Source organism: Enhydra lutris, unplaced genomic scaffold, assembly GCF_002288905.1.
Source record: "Enhydra lutris kenyoni isolate GAN:26980312 unplaced genomic scaffold, ASM228890v2 scaffoldscaffold71, whole genome shotgun sequence".
NCBI lineage: Eukaryota > Metazoa > Chordata > Mammalia > Carnivora > Mustelidae > Enhydra > Enhydra lutris.
In genome coordinates, this window is record NW_019154155.1 from 2,728,467 (window position 1) to 2,751,475 (window position 23,009).

Consider the following 23,009-nt stretch of genomic DNA (forward strand, 5'->3'; position numbering starts at 1 on the left):
AGGTACACATTGAACAGTAGGCCTTTCTGAGCTTACATGGTATTTCTGGGCTCATTGTTTGTTTAGATTCTACAGAGCTTGAAAGAAATTGAAGTCACTACCCTAGGAAGTATGATACAGACTGTGTACATAGTTCAGGTGTGGAGATCTGGTGTCAAAATTAGCCTCAAAAGTCTTGTATCATCTATCAAATAACATAGTAAAAATGTAGTTTTTTAAAAAAAACATTAGTAATAATCAGCATAAGATCCAAAATTTGCTTTTAACTCTGTAATATCCTCTTGTTTGTGATATGGATATTATTCCTGGCCTCCTTACTGCAGTCAAAGGCTAATTTTTCAGTAACATTGAGCATCATCCTGAAAGAATCCTACAGTGTCTGTCCATCCATCCATCCATTGATCCATCCATCCATCCATCTGTCCAACAGACAGCTGTTGAGTTCCCTTTGTAGTCCCCATACCATGCTAAGTCCAGACATAGGCACAGTATTGTGGTCTTTGGTCTTAAGGAAATTTCATTTCATATGACACACACCAAAGAAGTAGTGGGTGTCATTCCTGTTCTCATCCAATTTATAATGTCACTGATAAGATTATTTTAAAATAAATTTTAGTTAAATGCATTTATACACATATAGCTAGAGATGAAGAAATGATGTGCTATTTGAGAGTATAATTAAGAGAAATGATCAGTTCAATCACGGAACCCTTAGCATGTAGTTAATGAGTGCTTACTCTGCAATAGCTCCTCTTCTAGGTCTGAACCTGAAATAGATGTTAGGTAACCGGCTCCTTTTCTGCCTTTCTGTTCCTGGCCCTGTCTCTCATTTGGATGGAGGAAAATCACATGGTGAGGAAGGGGCTACAGCGAATAGAATCTTCAGAGGGCCTCACCTTCCCTGAGTTCTAAAGCAAGTGATAGTTTGCACAGGCTTCCTAGAACACTCTTCTCCTGCTCCACGTTCTTATCTGTGGGATCACTGGGGTCTTCTGACCAAGAAGTCTGTGATAGCCATGCCTTGAGATATGTCAGGGTTGGAAGATCTACACTTCCCGTCAGAATAAAAGAAAAACTGCAAAGGATTCGTGTCTTTTGTTTTAAGACCAGATCTGCACATTACACTTCAAAGGAAGGGTGAACATGTCTGTCCATCCAATAGTGTCCCTTGGGGAAAAAAAAGCTTCGACTTCAAAGGAAGAGCATGTCGTCATTCCTGAGCTTCAAATGAAATGCTGTCTTTTCCTTTTGCTGACGAATGAGTGAAATTATAACAAAGACTTCCTATTAGGTTGAATCAGAAGGAATTCAGCTATTTGTGGTTACAGAGCAGTGAAACTGTAGGTGTTCATCCGCCATAAACTCACAAACCACTGATGGAAGTGTCAGGTGGGCGTAATTTATCTAGCGTGTTTTGAGGTAGGAAAGGGTGTAGTACCGAACTCAAACCTGTAATTACAGAACAAGACACAACGAGTGTGCCCTGTGACAGAATATCTGTATCCAGGCAGGCATGTTGCTATAAGGCAGATGCCGTGGCAGCTCAGGAAATTGAGCATTGCACAAACCCTGATGTCTCTTTCTACACTTCTGAAAGGTCTTATTTTTATTACTCTGTTTATGTGAGGACTTAGTTATGAACTGATGACACGAATGAACTTAGAAATTTCGTAGCTCGAATCAAATGCCTCTTTTGAGGTAGGCCTGCTTTCGAGGCAACACAAAACTGCATTCAGCGGGAATCTAAACAGAATTACACTCTGCTCGGTACTGCAGAGGCTACCGCACTAGTTATGGCAGATCACCAAGAAGGTCTCAAAGACAGGACCCCTTCAACTGTGTACTTCCTGACTGGAGACGTCCACCTTGAGAGAGGATGACAACATCAGTAGCATAAGAATCACTATCAGTGGAGCATCAGACTAAAACAGCAGGCCATATTCCATGACAAAAGATATCGTTGTAGCCCAGTGGCTTTATACGAGAAAGATTACCAGTGGTCCATTAAGATGCCGGCATAACCCCAAAATTGACATAGATCCCCTTTTCTAATAAGACAGAGTATACAGAACCATTGTATCTGTTATAAGTGAATTCTGAAAGACCCAACCCTTTGACTAAAAATTTAGTTACTCAAAGTTTATCATAATGGAATTTGACCCTAGATGGTCCTTGACTATTGGCCTTCAATTTAAATAGTGCTTGCATTGGAAAAAGGACGGGAAAGAAAATCTGTCTCTACTTTCCATGCCCCTCTCCCCCCATGCCCCCTGAGGGTACCTGTTAGCTGGAGAGTGTGCAGACACATTCTCCCATCTGGGGCAAGATCACTGTTAAGCTTCTGGAGCCTCAGCTCTAATGCCCTCCATGTGTTCTTGGTGCTGGCACCTGGGCCTGGGGCCAATGAGGAAAGATCCAGGTCTGGTTACTGTAACAGACCCCAGATAACAGCCTTGTGAGTGCACCCACCCTGTGCTGGTAGTGGTGATGTGGAGTTGGAAACCACGTTCCCGGCTTGCGGCTTCCCACAGGTGGGATCTCACTGTCACAGATGGCCCAGCATGGTATGGCATGAGAGCAAGGGGCACGTCTCTTTCCTTTCAGAACATGACTCACAAGGCGCTCACTTACTTCCAAGTGTAGCCATTTTGGAAAAACAGGGAAAGTGGATGTGGAGGGTGATTGATCTCTCTTCCCTGATAGCCTCCTGTTCAAAATCAGTTTCAGTGCTCCAGCATACCTTCCTTCCCCCCGCCCACCCTTGCAACTTTCCATTTATTTGTGCTATTCCTTTTTTCTAGTTTTTTTAAATTGAAGTATGGTCGACACAACACACAATGCTGCATTAGCTACCTCTTTTATAACAGCTCCTTTGCCCAATCCAGACAAAATATTTGTCTTAATATGTTAGACATACACAGAGAGTGAACTAGCACTGTGATCTCATTATTAGAGTCCCTGGGTAGTAGATATAAGACTTAGACAGACTGCGTTCTAAAACTTGCCACACACTGTGATCAAGGAACCATCTTTTAAAAAAAAAAATATTTGCTCTTAATCAGGTAGAATTTGCTTATATAGTTAATAGGTTTATGATGAGGATTACACCTTATATTTTGTTTTCCAGGGAATTAAAATATTTGTTAGGGAATGATTATCTTCATTTAAAAAAATAGGTTTCTAGCTTATTCTGGTGATCATTTCAAAATATATACAAATACTGAATCATTATATATGCCTGTAACTATTGTAACATATCAATTATACCTTCATTGAAAAAGTGAAAAAATTAAATTATGGGTGAAAGAATAATATATCCATCTGTCATTATGAATAAAACTCAGTTTTTTTGTTTACATTCTTTTGAAAAACTTAGGCTTCAATTTTTTTTCTCAAAAAATGTTAATGTTATCTGAAGCACACATCAGAAGACAGTGGATTATTGCATATTTGTTTTAGAAAAGTAAAAAATATTTAGGTCATAAATATGTCTTTTGAGGACCGCTTTTGTAATTCTAGCTTTTGTTGTAGCAGTGTTAGGCCATGAATAGGCTGTGGTAAATTTATGCGTTGGCAGTATCACCTTCTTCCTACCAACCAGTCAGAATGTAGATGTTTCAGCTTTTAGGTACCAAGAAAGAACAGTATTTGTAGGACAAGAATTTTCCAGCGGAAGGGTATTCTTCCATGAAAATTCACATGGTCTTTCTTACAATAACTACATTATTGTCCTCAGAAAAAAGAAAAAGAAAGAAAGAAAAAGAAAAAGAAAGAAAGAAAAAGAAAAACAAGAGATGGATGTATTCAGTGCCAGACCCATAATTCCCTCTCCTCGTTTTGATGACCAGGCATTCCAAGCAGGCTACAACAGATGTGAAAGTCCGTCCTTGCTCTATGACCTTCACCCCTCCTGCTGAGTGTGGGCTGTCTTCTCACTGTGTCTGTCACAGAGATGAATCCCAGCAGTGATGAACTTGGAAACAATTAGGTGTGGCAGGCTTGGTTTCTTCAGGGCTCCTCTCTTTGGCTGGCAGATGACTGCCTTCTTACTGTGCCCTCACATGACCTTTCCTTTGGGCCCAAACCCAGTGTCTCTCCCTTCTTACAAGGATCCGGTCCTACTGGATTAGGGCCCACCCTAACTGCTTCAGTTTAGCCTGACCACCCTTTTCAAGACCCTGTCTCCATTACAGTCACATTCTGAGGTATGGGGGTTAGGGCTCCAACATACGAACTTTGGTGGGGAGCACACCAGTGCATAACAGAGTATAAAATGTGGAAAAATATTAACATCATGAGTGATGGGGCCCTCTATAAAATTTAAATTAAAACCTTTGTGGATTTCCTTATGTGCTTCTGTTGTATTCTCATACACAATTTCTGAAAATACAAAGACTTCATATTTCCTGTGCTGTGTTTCTCTTTTTGGCAGGCCTGGCAGCTTCGATTCAGCCACCTTGTGGGCTATGGTGCCAAGTACTACTCTTACCTGATGTCCAGGGCAGTAGCTTCCATGGTTTGGAAGGAGTGTTTTCAACAAGACCCCTTTAACAGGTAATGAGGGGCAGGAATTCTCCTCCCAACGCCAGTAACCCCCCACCCCACTACATCTGAAGCCTGGCTTAGAACCTCAGCCACTTGCCACCTAGCCCACCCCACACCTTCTGACTGGGCCTCCCTCGCACTTCCGGAGACACAGCCTGACTCCGAACCTCTGCCTTGCTCTCTAGTGCTGTGCAGCTGCCGCACGCTAGTGATGGTGTGGCGCCCTCCCGCCATGGGCGTGGGGATCCTTTGTGTGAGAGCTCTTTGCTTCTCCAAAGTGGCCCTAGACTGCTCTGCTTCCACCCCTCCCCAGTGGGTTTCCTTAGTTGTTCCAGCCTCTCTTATTGTCTGTACCTGCTGCTGGGTCCTCCCTATTCCTTTGGACAGGCTTCCTTATTTTCAGCACAAGCTTCCAAGGATTCACTCATGGGGAACAGCACCTGATTTCCTTTTTATTGCCCAACAAAGGACGTGCTACTGTTGTTCATTTGGGAGCAGCACCATTGGAAACTTTGATTATCAATGCTAGTGTGTTCTGGGAGGTTCCCGCTCTACCTGACTTTGGAACACTTTCTTCCCATGTAAGACAGTGGCAGTCAGAAGATGGAGAGCTGCTCCCCCGACCATTCCTCCACAGCTCCCTTCGTAGGGTCCACTGACCACCACTTAGCGTTGGTAGCTGCAGACCCCTGCCCCACATCGCCCCCCCACTGCTTGCCTCCTAGGTGCCCTCCCGAGCAGCCCTGCTCACCGTTTCCATCACCACGATGGGTAGTAGTTCAGACAGCACAATCCGCAGCTGCCACGAACATGATTGTGTGGTGACTCTTGGCCCTGTCCAGAGTGCATTTCATCTAGTTAGCCGGTGACCGTGTGAGACTTTAATGGTTCTGCGAGGGAATTGGTTGGTTGATTTCAGCTAGGGATGTAGGAAGCTCTCCCCCTTCCTTACAGTGGAGGCAGCCATGCACAGTGGTGGGCTGGAGAAGGAGGGAGAGCGGGTCTGGGATGGGCAGCCCTGCATCCCCAGGATCTCAGTAAGCTCCACCCCACAGGAAAAGCACAGGATTGCCCCACTGACCCTTGAGTGTGCCTCCTCGTGATTCTCACAGGCTTCCCTCCAACACCAGGAAGCTCAGGGAAGTCGAGTTCTGGTCTCATGGAGTCCTTAGAAGGAGCTTCCTTTGAAAGCAAACCACTAATTATGATCTGGTCTAATACTCATTTAAAGCATCTTATCTACTCACCGCACAAATAAACACATCTCCAAATACCTCTCAGGCAGCCATGGGTGATGCTGTATCTTCACTGCTTTTATGTGGTTTAAAATTAATGGCCCCTTGGATTTTTAGAGTGCCCTAAAGTTTCCAAAGGGCACGTTATGTTATATCAATGGCAGCCTTCAGAGCAGGTACTTCTTGTGAGAGGAAACTGAGGCTCCGAGGGGACAAGCAGTTTGCCCAAGGCTTCCCAGCGAACAGACTGGAGTGAGATTATAAGGCAGGTCTGCTAATTCATAGCCCCTTCTCCCTCCCTGTCTCCTGCCGAGCCCCCAGCTTTTTATGCAGTTGGATGTAGGTTTGGATTTTCTTAGCATTTAATAATCACATTCAGTTCCAAAGCCTTTTGAACTTGAATCTGATGTAATAGAATTTTTAAATGTTTTACAGCTTGGTACCCACATGTTATTTTGTCTTCCGCCCTTTGCACACTGCAGACATTTGGTCTGCTTTTCAGATTTTATTATTTTCAAAGGACCTAAAGCCAAAATTGACTATAATAAATCAGTTTGGGGGATTATGATTCTTTACTGGAGATTTCTTTAAACTAGGCAAAATATTATCTTGTTTAAAGGAGCTGCACTTTACTAGAAAACCATATACTATTAAATACATATATTTCCAAGCATTTATATCTTGTTTATATGTGCATTCTTGCCTAGACATGTAGTTTGCCCTACTTTTATAGACGTGTAAAAGTAAGCTAGTAAAAATATTCACTGGACTAGAAAATTTCTAACCTATGTCAAAAGATCCTTTTTGATCCCACTTCTGAAAAATCACCAGACTGAAAGTCTCACCAGAAAGCCAGGCAGTGCAGACCTGAGGCACACCAAGAACCAGAGGCCCAAGAGCAGGAGTCCGCCTAAAGGGAGGGGGGCTGCAGACTGGGGCTGGCAGGAGATCTGGCCCCCCAGGCCGGGGGTCATGTGGGGCCTCTCAGCTGCCCTGTCCCTTCCCTGGGTGGGCCCAGCCTTCTGTCCATGATTCCTAATTCATGACACACTTGGCCTTGGCACCCACACAGTGTTTGATCTCAACATATATATATATATACATATATATATATATTTAAAGATTTTATTTATTTATTTATTTGTCAGAGAGATAGAGAGGGAGAACACAAGCAGGCAGAACAGCAGGCAGAGACAGAGAGAGAAGCAGGCTCCCCACTGAGCAAGGAGCCCGACGCAGGACTCGACCCCAAGACCCTGGGATCATGACCCGAGCCGAAGGCAGCGGCCCAACCAGCTGAGCCACCCAGGCGTCCCTCAACGTATTTTTGACTCTGTAATACATCAAAAGTTCTGATTAGAAACCATGTTCCCAACATTGCCCATACATAAAGATGCTCCAGAAATAGTGCAATGAAAGCAGCATCATTTATGTAACTTATTTCATCATGGTGTATAGTCATCTGTCATAAAAGGAATTGCATTTTCCATAAAATACAAAAATAGCACTAAATTGCTTGTGTCCAGGGGCTGTTAAGTTGGAGAATTTCTATCTGTAAAAATTCTTCCAAATCTGCCTGCAGGTATTGTAATAGACAATATTCCCTATAGAACCCAGCAGACAAAGAGCATCAGAGGTCAGGAGTCAGTTTCCTATTCCATCATTTACCCTTAGCTGAGCTCTGCCTCTCCGGGTGTAATTAAGCTTCTCCTGCCAGCTTTGTCTCCTGCACTTTGATTTCACAGTGTTGTTTTTCTGTGGAAATCTCAGTGGAAATAAACCCCAAATCTCACTTTAAGATCTCACCCAAAGGTGATGGACAATGGGATGCCTTTTACTTATTATATCATACTGAAACTAAATAATCCTTTCTTCGAAGAGAGATTGTTTGCTATGACACGAAAAGCTGAAAATTCAGTTCTCCTTTTATAGTAAATATTTCACACGTGGTTTTACTTAATCAGAATAATTTAAAAATTGGAATTAGAGTTTTAGAAGTGAGAAAATGGAGGGCAGGATTGTCTCATGGTGGCAGCTTTTCTGAATAAGTTGTCAGTGTGGCTTCATTTTGAGAAACTAGGACAAGTGTGAGCTGGGGCTGTAACAGAGTGTCCTCTCTCCCCCGCAGGGCGGCAGGGGAGCGCTATCGCAGGGAGATGCTAGCACACGGCGGGGGCAAGGAGCCCATGCTCATGGTGCAAGGTAAAACAAAACAAGGATTGGTAACTTCTCCGTCATCCCCCCACCTTTTTTTTTTTAAAGGTTTTATGGGTTATATGTATGTTTTTAATTATTGAAGTATGATTGACCTACAATGTTGTATTAGTTTCAGGCGTACAGCTTAGCGATTGGACAGGTCTGTACGTTACGCCATGCTCACCACCATAAGCGTAGCTACCACCTGTCACCAAACACTGTTATTACAATATTACTGACTATATTCCCAATGCTAAGCTTCTCAGCTCCGTGACTTATTTATTTTATAACGGACAGTTGGTACCCTCCATCTATTTTGCCCATACTCTCACTGACCTCCTGTTTTTTGGGTTTTATGTTTTAGCGTTGGTTCTTTGAGCTATGTTTTTGTATTATCTATGATGAAAGCTGTTCATATTCAAGTCTCTACATTTTTCTCTTTAGAGATGAGGCTTCTGCTCTGTACTTTGTTCTGAGCATCTATTTATTATATCCCAAACAACAATTTAATTTTTAGTTATTACCATTTCTTCAGATGCTGGCATAAAACTTCAAGGTTTTAACTTTTAAAATGTTGCTAACACTCTAATAGGAAGTTTGTAAATTTGTCATAAATTACCAGAAAATTTGCCTTTTAGATTTTACAGGTCTCAGTGCATTTCTTTAGCCTAAAGAACTCATTTATTTCTTTCTCCAAAAGTTTAGCTAGACCTTTTCTAGAAATCCCAAGGCAGTGGGCTGGACTTTTTACCCATTGAAAAATTAGAACCTAATTAAGTCTTCTCTTTCAGGTACCACAATGCTAGTTTTCCTATGTGATGTGGAGCGTTAATTTTTTTATTTAAGTATTTTCACTGAAAATTTAATTATAAATGGAAGTGGCCATCATGATTTTGCACAAAATGTTCTCAGAAATATTTTAAGGAAGATGTGAATATCCCTGGATATTCTCAATATATCAGCAGTTATATCTTCAGCTGATCCCTCTAAGTAGCTGACAAAAATTGCTTTTAGGAGATAGATCTGGTGTTGGAGAAGTAGGATAGTAATTGGTCTGACATAAATGTTTCCTTGCCTACATCTGTTGCATCTAATACCTATGGCCCGTTCTCACAGAGCTCCTTCCCTCCAGCTGTTCCTTTACTCAACATGCCCGCATTGAGGGCTCCTAGGCTCCTGGCACTGTTGTGGCCCTGTGCTGTGCTGAGGGCAGGAATGAAGGACACATGGACAAACACCCCTTTCCTGTGGAACTTGTATTTCGTCAACTTGGCCCGGAGTGTGCGCTCTTCCCGGCATAATCTACCCAGCACTGTAGTATGTTTAAGAAAACAAATCAGCCGGCCCAGAGAGCCCACAATTTCATGTAGCCTGGCCCAACTGAGAGGACAGAAGTCCCCCACAACAACACTCTGGTCTCCCGGCAGTACACTGTGCCTCCGACTTGTCCTCCTGAGATGCAGAAGGCCTGGCGGTGGTGCTTCAGTTTCCACTCGCACCTTAATGGCCCATCCTGAACTCTGCTACAGCCGGGGAAGGGTTTTACATGGTTTACACGCTTGATTAGTTTAATCTCCTAGCACCCTTTGAGGTAGGAAGGGTCACTATTCCCATTTTCCAGATGCTGCAACAGGTCAGGTCCTTGACTCATGTTATAGGCAGTGGGTAAATCAGTCAGGATTTGAACCTGTGACTTCTGGCCTCAGAGACTGTGCTCTTCAGCAGTCTGTGCTATTTCACATGTTTGTAGAACAGGACACTGGGGTAAGAATCTCTTATGGACCCATGTAAAAGGAAAATTCCTCAGCTCATAATAATAAACCACCGAGAGTACACATCGTGTGTTTCTCAGCTGATAGTTTCTGGTCCCTCACAGAAAGCCCACTGTGAGTCAAGAAAGGGTACTTCACTTTGCTTCCTCCTATAGGTTTTCTGTTACATATACTCTCCCAGTAGCCATGCTTAGCTTTTCCTCTTTGAGACCAGGATCTAAACACTGTCTGCACATAAATATTAGCTTACATATGGCTCCCTCAAAAGAAAAAAAAAATTAAATCCTTTTCTATGTTTGTCCTTTGGCTGGTGTATTTTTCTACTCACTTCCAAGAATGTTGTAACAAACCTCTTTAAAAATTCCGTTCTTTATATGTAAACATCATTGTGTTAAGAAACTTAATATTTTCCACACTGAAATTCGCACACTTGGGAGAGAAAAACAAGACTGTGGTTCAAACCAGAGATGATAAAGCATTCAGATTCCAATTAACACCAACAATAGAATGGTTCTGCTTTTAAACTTTAATATTTTTCTTAATGTTGTTCTGTCAGATTTCATTAATTCACATGATTTGTTACATGTCAGAGATGAATGGGGGACGTGCAGAGAAGTTTATGACTGTTGTCACTTTATAGGGCTGGATTTGTAAGACAAGACCAGCAGTGGCTTCTCATTTTCTCTTAGGCAGCCAGCCTGTACCCCCAAATAGGAATGTCTTAGGGGATGGCTCATAGCCAAACACTGGGGTCTCGTGAAGAGTAGTAATTGGTGAAATTACTAAGAGTTGTGATATAAAAACCTAAGCAATCTAGTAGGTGTTATTCTTGTATGAAAATGTAATTTTTTATAGGTGTTTATATGTGTTACTTAGGTGCCTACTACGTAAATGCAAGGAGTTATAGAGTTGTATTAAGTACCAAAAGATAAAGAAAGAATACCTCCCTTCAAACTATGTGCCTCCTTGACCAAATGACAACTTTATTAATCTCCTACTTTAAGACTTAACGTTTCAAATGAACTCCAGGCTATTCCTTAGAGTCAGAATACCTCTGCCTTGTACTCATGCTCTTTGAACGATACGTATTCAAAGAAATCAAACACACCATGCTTTTGATCTTTAAATAATAAAGACGATACAGGTGACCTGTGTTTAGAATGAGTCGACATTAGCTCTGAGTCCCTTGATCTTTTCTGGTCCCTCCAACAGATGAGCCTCCTTGTGGGCAGGACCTGGTCTGAGGGAAGTGCTGGAGAACACGGCATTCCTCTTTCTTTTCTCCTGCTGTCTGCTCCACGTTCCTTAGTAAAGTTTCCTGCCACACAGCCTCGTTTATGTGCTGACTCTGGCTCTGCACAAAGGGGGCCCCACAGGGCAATCCAAGCCACAGTGAGAGGCTGTGTCTTTGCCCTCAACACTCTAAACACCATTTGAAAACAATGCAGTGGTTACATAGTCGTTCAAACAGCATCCCCCTCCTGGGAGAAGAAGACAGGTCACATGGTACAGCCACCCAGTAGTAGTTCGGCTACTTCTTGGGAAAGTCCCTCACCCTCCCTCAGGGAGAGAAGGTGTGATTGGACATCACAACTTGACTTCCTTCTAACGAGCTTGTCCTCAGCTCCTTTCTGGGTCCACATGGGGGGGAAGGGGGCACGTGGGTGTTGCCCAAGTGATGGAACAGATGCAGTAGAAGGAGCATTACAGATGGAAGTTCGGTCCTTATCTGCTTTTAAACACATTCATGGCCCATGTAAAGATATAGGTTATAAGCACAATATTCATTTACCCCCTCCTCAGCAATTTGGCAATACTTGACCAAAACCAGCTTTCTTCATTGCCAAGAATTCTGGGGTGAGGTTGAACTCTTTGTATTTCATTGCCCTCGTAGAGGTTTTCTGCTCTTCATTTTATACGCCTCCCGCCAGGGTGTTTTAGTTTATATTAAGTATCACATTTCTGAGTCATAAAAGAACTTAAAGTTTTGCTTAAAAGAAACAATGGTGTTATGGTATTTTCATTCATTTTGCTATTTTTAAAAGTCTATACTAGGATACTTTTAAGTGTGCCATGGTGGACATGATCCAAAGTCTGGCTTCTGTTACAATTGTTTCAGAAAATGTATGGTTTTCTAGAAGACAAACATGCAGTAAGGTTTGTGAGTGGCAAGGGAGTAATATTTGCACCCACTGGGAAGCAGAGTTGTTTCTTGCGACACCAAATACAAGAGTGGAATGATGTGACTATTGGCGAAAGAAGTTAGATGATTTCAGCAGTTTGTGAATGACAGACCTTACTCACATAGGTCTTTCTTTATAAACTATCTTCTTGTGTTGTAGGTCCTCTCAGAGTTTGGGTAAATGGCCCTTGTTGGGTTTTTAGGTTCAGATTTATCTTTTAGATAATCAGAACAAAACTAACATTTTGAGAAACTACTCTATGCCAGGGGCCTTCTGCTATGCTACCTAATTTAGTCCCCTGTACCTAGGCCATATGGTCCCTGTTTTCATGGATAATGAAACTTAGTCAATGTTCATTCTCTTTCTTTGCTGCCTCTCCTCCTGACTCCCATGTCTTCCTCAGCTGATCTCTCAATTCTGTCTTGAGATCAAGCTGATCTTTAGAACATGGGAGATGTCAGAGATATGAGCCTTCAGGCCATCGTGAGCCCCCAAAGCCTGTGGTTTGTTGTTTTTAATGTCACATCCTAACTAGTGACATCAGAGAGGCCTGCCTGACATCCACTGATCAGCAATAAAATTTTCCTTAATCTGTTTTTGTAGGAGCTCCTTTAGAGTTTTGTGGTAAAGCTATCAACTTAGTTTATAATCATTTTTAGTTATGGTGGTTCCAGGAGAAGGATTCTCACCACAGCCAAACAAGCTAGATGCCCAGTGAAGTTTCATGTTTCTGCCTCTGGTTATAGCATTCCTTGTGCTCTACCCTTCAACCTTTGCACAAAGAATTTTATGGGGGAAAGGAAAGGTTAAAGTCCATGACTTTCACATTCCAGGAGGTTGTTTCCAACTCTAAACAACTTCACTTCTGTGTTTGTTTCCAGAAAAGACACTCTCAGCTTCATTTTTATGTCTCTGAGGCCAAAAGCAGTATGCAAGTAGAAATACAAAGTAATAACTTGACTGTTTTTAAAAAAGACCAAACATCAGATAAGACTAAAAGAAATAGTAGATAAATGAGTTCATTCTCAGTGGAACTCCCTTCGGTTTGTTTTTCTGTGTTGCCGAACTGACTCATGAAACCAAAGTCTAGAAGCCCACAGGACCTTACCTTAAGCTGATTAAAATCATAATACCTTACATTTCTGCAAAGCTTTATGGTTTTCAAAACACATTCATTTTTGCTATAATTATCCTGTATCATCTGGTCTAACTTATTACGTGTTATTTTTCTCCAAGAAATAAACCAGAGGATCGTGGTTTATATTCCAAGAGATCATCCCTGTTGAACCTCAGGGAGATTAATATCAATAGTGATAACTACTTTTTTTTTTTTTTTAATAACTATTGTTTTCTTTAAAAACATTCTGGGTCCTGGTCGCAGTGAGCACACCTAGCACTCGGCTCTTGCTTTCACACCATTTCGCCATTAAAAGGAACCAGAGCTCTTTGGATGGTTGATTCTAGGGCTGAGTATAACAGTGTGAGCCAGGAGCACCTGGAAATAAGAAACACACATGAGGATGTGTGTATGTCAAAGGGAGACAAATGCCCACTAAAAGAGTTCCCAGTGGTCAAAGCCATAACAATTTGCACAACCAAATAAGGCAGTTATTGGAATATAGCACAAAGTATAAAATTTATGTCTGTGAGTCCATACTGATATAAATAATTGAACGAATAAATAAATAAATGGGGAAATAAACAAATCAATCCCCCATGCAGAAGAATTTCAAATAATTTGTACCGGTAGTCCTCCCTCAAGGAAGTGGAGCGTGACTCCCCACCTCTTAAGTGTGGGCTGTGCAGAGTGACTTCCTTCCAAAGGAATTCAATACGGAAGCGGGTGGGGAACGGTTACAGTAATTTTTGTAGAGGAGAAGCTGAGAAATAACTTCCTCAGTCAGGTGTTCAAGGTCAGCCTCAGCTGTGAAGCGATGGTGGTAGGCTATACCCATGATAGGACATGCTGAAAGGGGGACTTCACCTCGGTCGTCTTCCCTCCCAAACCCATAACCCAAACTGAGGGACATAGTGCAAAGTACCTGAACAGTACACCTCAAAACTGTCAAGTTCAGGGAATCAGAGAAATGTTCAAGGTCCAGAGAAACCTAAGGAAGTGTGACAGACAGCTACGTGCTGAGTGGTGTCCTGGATGGGACCTTAGAACTGAACAAGGACATTAGATAAAAACTAAGGGAATGTGAATAAAGTATGACTTTAATTATCAGTAATATTGGTTACTGTTGTGGCAAAGTGGTTAACCAATGAATACTGGTTAACTAGTTGTAACTTGTGTGCCCAACCAAGGGAAGCTATTAACACCAGAGGAGATGGATGGACTGACGGGGTGTGCTGCATGGGAACTCTCTGTCCTCACTGTTCTTCAGTAAATATAAAACTATCTTTTAAATTGTCAGTAAAACAAAAAAAGCGTCTCTGGTAAGATTTTTGGTAATGACACTGCCATCTGTGGTTTGCCTCCTTGCCCCACCCCCCAACTCCGTTTGCTACATTTCCACGCATTTATTCTGAGGGCCATGAGAACGCACGGAGAATATTTCCAAGGCAGGTAGTGTCAAGATCAGATTGATGGTTTACAGTATCCACTGCCTGCTGAGGAGGGACTGTGGTAGGCCTGGTTTGAATAGGCTTCTTGTTGCTCCTTGCAGTAATCTGGGTGAGAGATGAGGGCGACCAGCCCAGGAGAGTAGGCAGTTGGGATGAAAAGGGGTTTTCTGATCGAAGACTGTTTATGAAGGAAGAGCAGCTGAGCTTGGAATTGATTCTGCATGGAAGTGAGTAAGCGGGAGGGATGTCAAAGATGACTCCCCAGTCCCTCCTTTTGTGGTGGGAGAGGTGGTCATGCTCTTGAGTGCCTCGGGGACCTACTGATCAGAGCTGCGGAGCAGTGGCTGACTAAAGTGTGATGTATTAGGAAGGGTATGAGAGAAACCTAGAACCAACAACAAGTGGGTTCATTGCCCTAAAACAAATCAGCCCCCATATGGAATTCAGCTCAAGAAGCTCCCCAGTCAAGGGGTTTCGATTCCAGAGTTACTGAAGTGACCCGGTACTAGTACCAGGTACTGGTACTGATATTGGTACTGATTAGCTTCTGGAAACCCTTCTTCCCAGACAGTGGGAATGATGGGAAACCCACTTTGTCACAAGGGCAGATTCGTTCCACTTTGCGATAGCTCTCATTGACAGGATGACACAAGTATTAAAATGGACTCAAAAGGGGCGCCTGGGTGGCTCAGTGGGTTGAGGCTCTGCCTTTGGCTCAGGTCATGCTCCCAGGGTCCTGGGATCGAGCCCCGCATCGGGCTCTCTGCTCAGCAGGGAGCCTGCTTCCCCCTCTCTCTCTGCCTGCTGATCTCCCTGTGATCTCTCTCTCACTTTGTCAAATAAATAAATAAAAATCTTAAAAAAAAATGGACTCAAAATATCCTGTCTGCTTGAAAAGATTGAGGTCTTGTTGAAGCAGTGTCTTTAGGTAGTGACAATTGATACTTCTACTTATTTATTTTTTAAATAAGCTGGTTACTAACCTAATAGGCCAAACGGGCTTTACTATTGGTGTTATTTGTACAGTACGATCATGATAGCAGGCAAGGAGCAGGAAGTCTTGTCTGTCGGCAGAAGTACAGCTGATGTTTAAAAGTAAGAAAGCTACATAAACTGTCATTGTTCAACACCAGCTTGATTGATTTTCCCAACTGTCACAAAGCATATGCAGTGACTTCAAGAGAAAAGGCAGTTTCCACTGGTTAATGGCACGACACATTGGTTGTAGTTATTTCTTGTGGTTTTAAAACATGAGGTTAACGTTTAATCATGTCATCTGGTTAATCCCTGAATCTTGCCACCTGTGGCGCAAAGCTGGCTGGCCTAACCCTGTATGAGAATTATAAATTCACGCAGGCTTTGGACGGTTATTCCTGAGTTTGTCTGCTTTTTGAAAGTGCTGTTTTGCTTCTTACTTTTCTAATTAAGTGGGATTTCCAAGGGTGAGATAAGCACAAAACAGCTTCTGCCTGACTTAGCCCGACATCTGTGCCCCCTGGGCGTGGAGGGGCTCCGGTAAATAAATACCAGAACTTGCTCACAGACGTGCCCTGTGGCATATGAGGGCCCGCCCTGCAGGGTATTTTACATTTGTGACTTGTGAGGCAGCCCCTCAATTATTTTAAATATTAAAAGATAAGATGACTTAAAACTACTAGCCTGCCAAGCAGAACTGTGCTGTTCGAGGTAAATCAGATGACTTTGGTTGGGTTGCTCAGATGTTAAGAAATATAGATCATCTTTATTTCCGTCTTGTTGTCAGGCCTTCCCTGGCACCTCTAGCTCCTTACTCTGCTTTGTTTTGTTTTTTCCTAGCACATATTTACTTCCTGACATAATGGAAGCTGTATTGTTTCATTTATTGGCCTGTGGTCTGTGCTCTCCAAGAACTTGTAAGCTTGGGACAGGACGGGCACTGTTGTGTGCACCACCTTGTGCGCAGCGCCTGCAACAGGTGGTCAGTAAACATATGTTAAATGAGCAAGTACGTAAACATGAAATACACTTCAAAGGTGAAATATTTCTTGTGCCATAAAAAACTGGTGATTGTTGGAAGAGGTTTTTATTCCCCTTGTCTGAGAAGTTTTCTATCACATCAATACATCCAAGGGTTTCGTGGGCCCAAATATTTTTGCAAAGCTCTTTTCTAATGTAAAAGAAAATATATATACAGTGAACATGTTCTGCTGGTCACCTGCTTGTTCTGTGTCTCCCCTCTTCTCTGATTTCGTGGCATCGTGTCTGGCCCTCCTGCCTCTTGTTCTAGCTTCCCCACTGCACCCACACTGGGACCCCAGCTTCTCTGGCCTCCATCCGTTTCTGATCAAAGAGGCTTCATCAGCAGGTAGAAGGGAGCCACAGCTCATAAGTGAATACCGTGCATTTCGCTACCCAACATATTTTGTGTTCTTGGTGGAGACCATATTTTCCTCTAAACAACACCTGTATTTACAACACTGTACGTAACCAGTATTCTACAAGGTAGAATAAAATGGATCATTCCTGTGTTTCAGAATTCCTATAACACAAGGCCTTGTCACTGTGGTGAATGAATAGTTACTTAAGAAACAGGCGTTAAAGTGGAAAATGCTTTCCCTGCTGTGGGAGGTCAGAGATCAGTTCTGCAACTTGATTCATGGCAATAAGTAGTGCGCTTTGTTAAAGGAGGTGAGTCAACTCTTGGGGCTTCATTAAAGTAGGATCAACTCTAAGTAAAACTCTCCCTGGGGTCAGGTGGTTCCCGAGGCCTTGACCTTCGACACCACCTCCCTCTGACATCTCTTCCTCCTGCCAGCTGCCTTTCGTGTGTTGGCTTCTGGGACCATTTGCTTTTAGCCACACCGCCTTTGCCTAAGACTGAAGGAGATGTCCTGAATTCTGTCTTTTGTTCAGACGTAACACCTTAATATCCTTAGGTTAGGGACTGGTAAGTAATGTGATGGAATAAAAAAGGCATTGTTAGCTGTTGATGACGTTAATTCATTTAAGCTTAGTGTATGTTTATTGAATGCTACTAACCAGGCATTTCAGGGACACAGAAATAAAAAGGAATAACTTAGAGCTCCCACATTTATGTGAGGGGTATAGCGTCCAGTCAGATTTACAAAAGGGAGCCCCCTCTGGGAGGTAGAATTGCAGAAAGGTACCCACTTGGTGGCTTGCAACCTCCACTGGAACACAGGCTGGGGGCCTGCAAGGTTCCTGGGTTTCAGCTACTCCTGCCCCCCAGCCAGCCACCTGCATACTGGGCACTGATAAGCAGGTGAGGCAGCCTGGAGGGGGGTGTGATGACAGTATGGACCTAAGTAAATATGACAGGATGTTGACCCTCCACAAAGCTCTCTACGTACCTGTTATGTTAATGGACACCACATCTGGGAATCTGCAGCCTGATTTCCTCAGATGCTCTAACCAAAACATACCCAGTCTAATCCCAGCGACAAGTAGTATTCGGTAATGATCAGAGACACCCGTCCTTGGAAGAGCCACTCAGAGGCTCTTTGCTTCTAAAATACAAGGTCAGTATTTCAATGATACAGATAAACAAAAGAGAAAAGATGTGGGTCTTACAAATGGAATGCCTTTATGGAAAGAGTGGTAGGTTTTTTGTTTTTGTTTTTGTTATAACTTCTAAATAAGTAACCTTTGGAGGATTGGGAATAAGTAATTCCTGTGCTCAAGCACATCAAACAGATAACTGCATATGATCATACTAGACACCGATGTGCTTTTGTATAATTTTTACAGTGTAGGGTGATAGAAACTACATGGCATATTGATTTCTTTACACCAGTAAAAGGAAGTCAGCCTTTATCAGGAAATGACAGATTTTTTCTTCTGTAAAACTTAATCCAGAAGCATCTACTGTCCCTGGATATTTTTTTTCTATTTCATTGTCTGTGTTCCACTGACTAAATTCAACAACATAATTTTTGCTAGTAAAGAGGAAGAAAAGCCTGTGGAGAAGTAACTTTTAAATGGAATTTTAACTTTTTTTTTTTTTTTTTTTTAGAATTTTCACTTTTAACCTGTCAGTGTGTATTCCATGTGTGTGTATGTATACACATACGTATACCTAGATGGTACTTTTCATTTCAGTACAATGCTTTGCTTGCGAGTAAGTATTGCTTATCAAACAACTGGCTGGAAGGGGAGGGTCGAGAACCCCTTTAGACAAAAGGCCATGGCACTGTGTGTTCACCAGTGCTCAGAGTAGAGCACTCTTATTAAACCCTGGGTGCCACAAGTTCCTGCCCAAATGATTTCAGGTAGCGTGCAGGAAAGAGATTCATTATGCAGAAAAGGTCAAGAGACAATGACATAAAGGAGTCACAACGGAAGTGTGTTAGATGCGGGGGCTCCTGGGTTGCTCAGCTGGTAAGCCTCTACCTTCTGCTCGGGTCATGATCCCAGGGTCCTGGGATGGAGCCCAGCATCGGGCTCTCTGCTCAGCAGGGAGCCTGCTTCTCCCTCTGCCCCACCCCCTGCTTGTGCACACACCTGCTCATTCTTTCTCTCTGTGTCAAATAAATAAATAAAATCTTTCAAAGAAAAAGTGTGTTAGATGTGGACACAGTATCTGTAAGGCACATTGCAACATTAATGTGCACTTCACACCAGGGGAAGTAAAGCCTAGAGAAACTGAGTAACTTTGTGTGCCAAGTTTTTAAATGGCCTTGTCAGGATTTGACCCAGGCCATCATAACTTCAAAGCCCTTGGGGTGCCCACTGCCTCTGCCAGCTCACAACGTTCCTCCCCTGCCCTCTTGGAACTGTGGACTCTTGATACAGATTTTTGTGGCTGTTTACTTTTGGTGAGAGTTGTCCACTTTGGTCATCTTCTCTGGATCCCAGGAAGCTGTCATTTTCTACTTGCCGTAAATGTCATGGAGCCCTCTCCATTTGTGTAGTCATCTGAGATAATGTCTCGGAGTTTGGCTTTATTTGAGATGTGAGAGCATTTTTGTTCTTAAGTAAATAACTTGTAGTGGACTCATGCCAAGAAGGACACCAGCAATTCCATATTCAGATTCTATCTACTGTAACTTCGTTCTAAAGGAACACAGATAATATTCTTCCAGCTCTTTTTGATTGCTTAATGGAAATGTTATAAAACCTTCTTTAAAGATGGTCATTATAGCTGGTGTTCTTAACATGCAGTTACAAATGTTTGCTGCTGGTAGGGGGCTAAAAACAAGTTAGAAAAGCAGACGGTGTTTCCCCAAAGCTCTTGATCTAGATTCTTAGCTCGATCCCCAGAGGCATCAAGCTTCAAGTGCAGAGCAAATTAGAAGCCTTGAGTTTTCTGGGCAAGACTGGGTGCTGAGGGACACTGGTGCGTTTCCATCTAGGGAGCATACCAGTAAAAGGCAAAATAATAGTAGTAGTTCTAGAGGTTTAGAGCAGATTTTAGTGGAACAGTTGAAACTGGCATTTGCTAACCGACTCTTGTTTGAAATGTTGCCAGAGAGCGTAGAGACAGGAAAATGTCTCTTGATTTAACTGGATCGTTTCCTGAAAGATCACTTTACAAGATATCTTCCAATGTTTATTTGAGGCTTTTCAACTATCTGTAAGAGAAACTTTTTCCTTTTGACTATTATGTAACATTACTAATAACGAAACTAGACCAAGGAACGATCAAGTCAAAACCTAATTTTCTTTTGCTTAATTGTTCATCTTGACATTAATTTTTTTAAAATAGAATAATCCCTTCTTAATCTCAGAGTGTTCACCTCTCAAATATATGAATAACATTATTGAGTTCTTTTTCTACCTCATCACACAAGGTAGAGGATGTCAGGTAACACGTGTTGTTTTTTAATCTTTCTCCTGACAGAACTAAAGGTATGTTTAGTTTGATGGAGCCATAGGGTCAGGAGGACGGCTAAACTCCACTTACGTTTTCCCTTCAAGCAGTTTAAAGGAAACAGATTTAAAAAATTCTCGTAATCTTAAATCACACCCTCTAAATAATTGGAATTCTGGTCCCTCGTTCCCCACTGTCTTCCGTGCCGTACACATGCTTTTTTCATTTTAGCATAGGAATTTTGTGAAAACACCACAGTAGCCTCGCATACTGATTTTCCTGAGCTAACTGGTACTTTATTTTGGCTATTAAGCAGTTATGGCTAATTTCTACTGCTTTTATATTTCTGGAGCTGAGTGGCAGGGCGTGAGTAACCGCAGCAACAAGAAGCCTGAGAGCGGTGACAGTAAACTACTTCTAGAAACACCCATGCAATATGTTTGCTGTCCCAGGTGCTATGCTGATCTCGCCGCTTTGACAGCTCTGCAGGGTCCTGTGGCGCCCGCGTCCTTTACTGCCCAGGGTCACACCAGAGCAACGGGTGGAACCATGACTCACCTTTAGGGTGCTCTGGTTGTCTCTTAAACTTTTCAGCTTATACCAGGAAGCTTTGGCTTTAGAAATGGTTGTGCTCATCTTCTGCGTATTTTCCCGCTTGTTCTTTTACAATGTTTGGCGTCTGAATTGCTTGTTACAAATACACCGATGCTCAAGGAAGATACTGTTGGGTTCCCAGGCAAGCTGTCCCGGGGAAGGATGTTGGCGTATGCTAACTAGCGTTGATAAGGTGTCAGCTGACTTACATGTATGAAGTGGTTCTGCAGCAAAACCAGATTTGTTGAATGAGAGCTCGTGCATGCCCAGCAAGGTGGGGTACTTACAACACACTCATTGGCAGCAACCTTCTTTTCTTGCATGGCATAGCAGGAACAAATGAAGAAAGCATGTCATGGAACCAGACTTAGAATTTAGTGGCTCCAGGATTATGACATAGTTTCAATAATAGAGGTAAATGGCAACGGGGAATAATAGCCAAGTCAATAGAATCCCTAATCTTTGGCTTGTTTGGATATTTACTCAACGTGGCCTCTGAAATAGCTGAGAGCTTTGTGGAAGAAAGAGATGGAAGAGGAGGGAGCACCTGTGTTCTCAAGGCTCAGACTTCCCTTTTGTAAAAGCACTGATTTTTGAAGAGGGTGTGTCCGTGTTTAATATGTGGGTGTGTTTGTTTAAGGAAGACATGGAGCTTCAAAAGGCAAAATGTTTTGTAACCCAGAAGTGTAATTCTAAATGGAATTATACATCTGACGACGAAGTTAAAATAAACCAATTTGTAAACAGATCACATATGTGGGGCTCAACTGGTTGGGTCAGCTTCTGTCCTACAGGAAGGTCAGATGCTCAATCCAGTTGGCAGCCCCAGAGACAGAACCTCCTCTCTGACCAGAGACAGATAGTAACCCAGCCTAGGGGGCAATCAGGGTTTTTTCAGTTCAAAGGAAGAAAGGAATTTTACTTTCTGGCTGATACTCCGGTTTTCCCAGGAACTGATCGTAGATAGTGGGAATCCACCTTTAGAAAAAGGTGTGGGTAAACCACAGCCTTGTAGCAGAGAAAAACTTCAAAGTGGAGAAGGTGAGCAATACAGTTGCCCTAGGCTTGGGAGAGACAAATCTGGAATGAGAGTTCTGATCTCGTAAAATTCACTTTAGACTTTTCAAGCTGCCAGGCCAGCCTTTGTACTCTAATTCTTCACTGAGCTGAGCTGCGTTTGGCACATATAATTATTTCAGTGCACAAAAAAAATAGCTATTTACTCTTATGATGGGTTTTGAGAGCTGGTAATGGTGTTGGGAATATACAGACGTGCCTTTTCACTCATTCCTAGATCTGGAGAGAGAATCTGCCCTTTGGCATATCCCCCGTTAACCTGGAGGTTAGTAGAGCTAGCTGACTATCTGGGCAAAGCAAAGGCTCTATCTTGGTGCTTTGGGACCTCTTCCTCATTGTTTTTTATAATTGTGATGAAGTATCTATGATATAAAATGTACCATTTCAACCATTCTTAAATATGTGTTTCATGGCCTTCACAATTCACAGGTATTCACAGTTCTGGGTAACCATCACCACTGTCCACTTCCAGAACTTTCCCATCATCCCAGTGATCTCTTCTTGGTAAACCTTTTCTCATGGCTACTAATAAGGGAGAAAAATAGATCGATTTTAGTTGCATCTTTTGTTTCCTTCTTTTATTTATTTTTTTTATTATGTTCAGTTAGCCACTGTACAGTACAGCATTAGTTTCTGATGTAGCATTCAGTGATGCATTCGTTACGTATAACACCCAGGGCTCATCACAACATGTGCCCTCCTCATTCCCCATCACCCTGCTAAAAAGCAGATGGCAAAAAGTAGAAAAAAGTAAAGCAAACTGATTCATTAGCTGGATAATTAGCTTATGATTGTGCATTCGATGATCGTATCCTGAAGACTTAACCGTAGACCAATGTTTTGGAATTCGACTTGTGCAAATAAATAAATAAGTAAATAAACAACCTTATCCTTTAACTCACTGAACTGGGAAGTAGGTTTTCATAAGCCTTTGGATCTGATTGTTACTGCTACCAGTTATGGAACATTTTCTGTCTTAAATGTGCTATCTCTGTTAATTCTTACAGCAATCTAGCAAAGTAGATGACAC

General features: G+C 42.4%; 1 protein-coding gene across 1 annotated transcript in view; it reads left to right on the forward strand.

Annotated features, from left to right (window-relative positions):
• LOC111159900 (mitochondrial intermediate peptidase) overlaps positions 1-23,009 on the forward strand; it is a 175,389-nt gene that overhangs the window by 142,940 nt on the left and 9,440 nt on the right. Inside the window, exons 17-18 of the mRNA XM_022522575.1 lie at positions 4,433-4,554; positions 7,909-7,982. Of these exons, the coding sequence (XP_022378283.1) occupies positions 4,433-4,554; positions 7,909-7,982 (196 nt within the window). The remainder of the gene's footprint in view (positions 1-4,432; positions 4,555-7,908; positions 7,983-23,009) is intronic.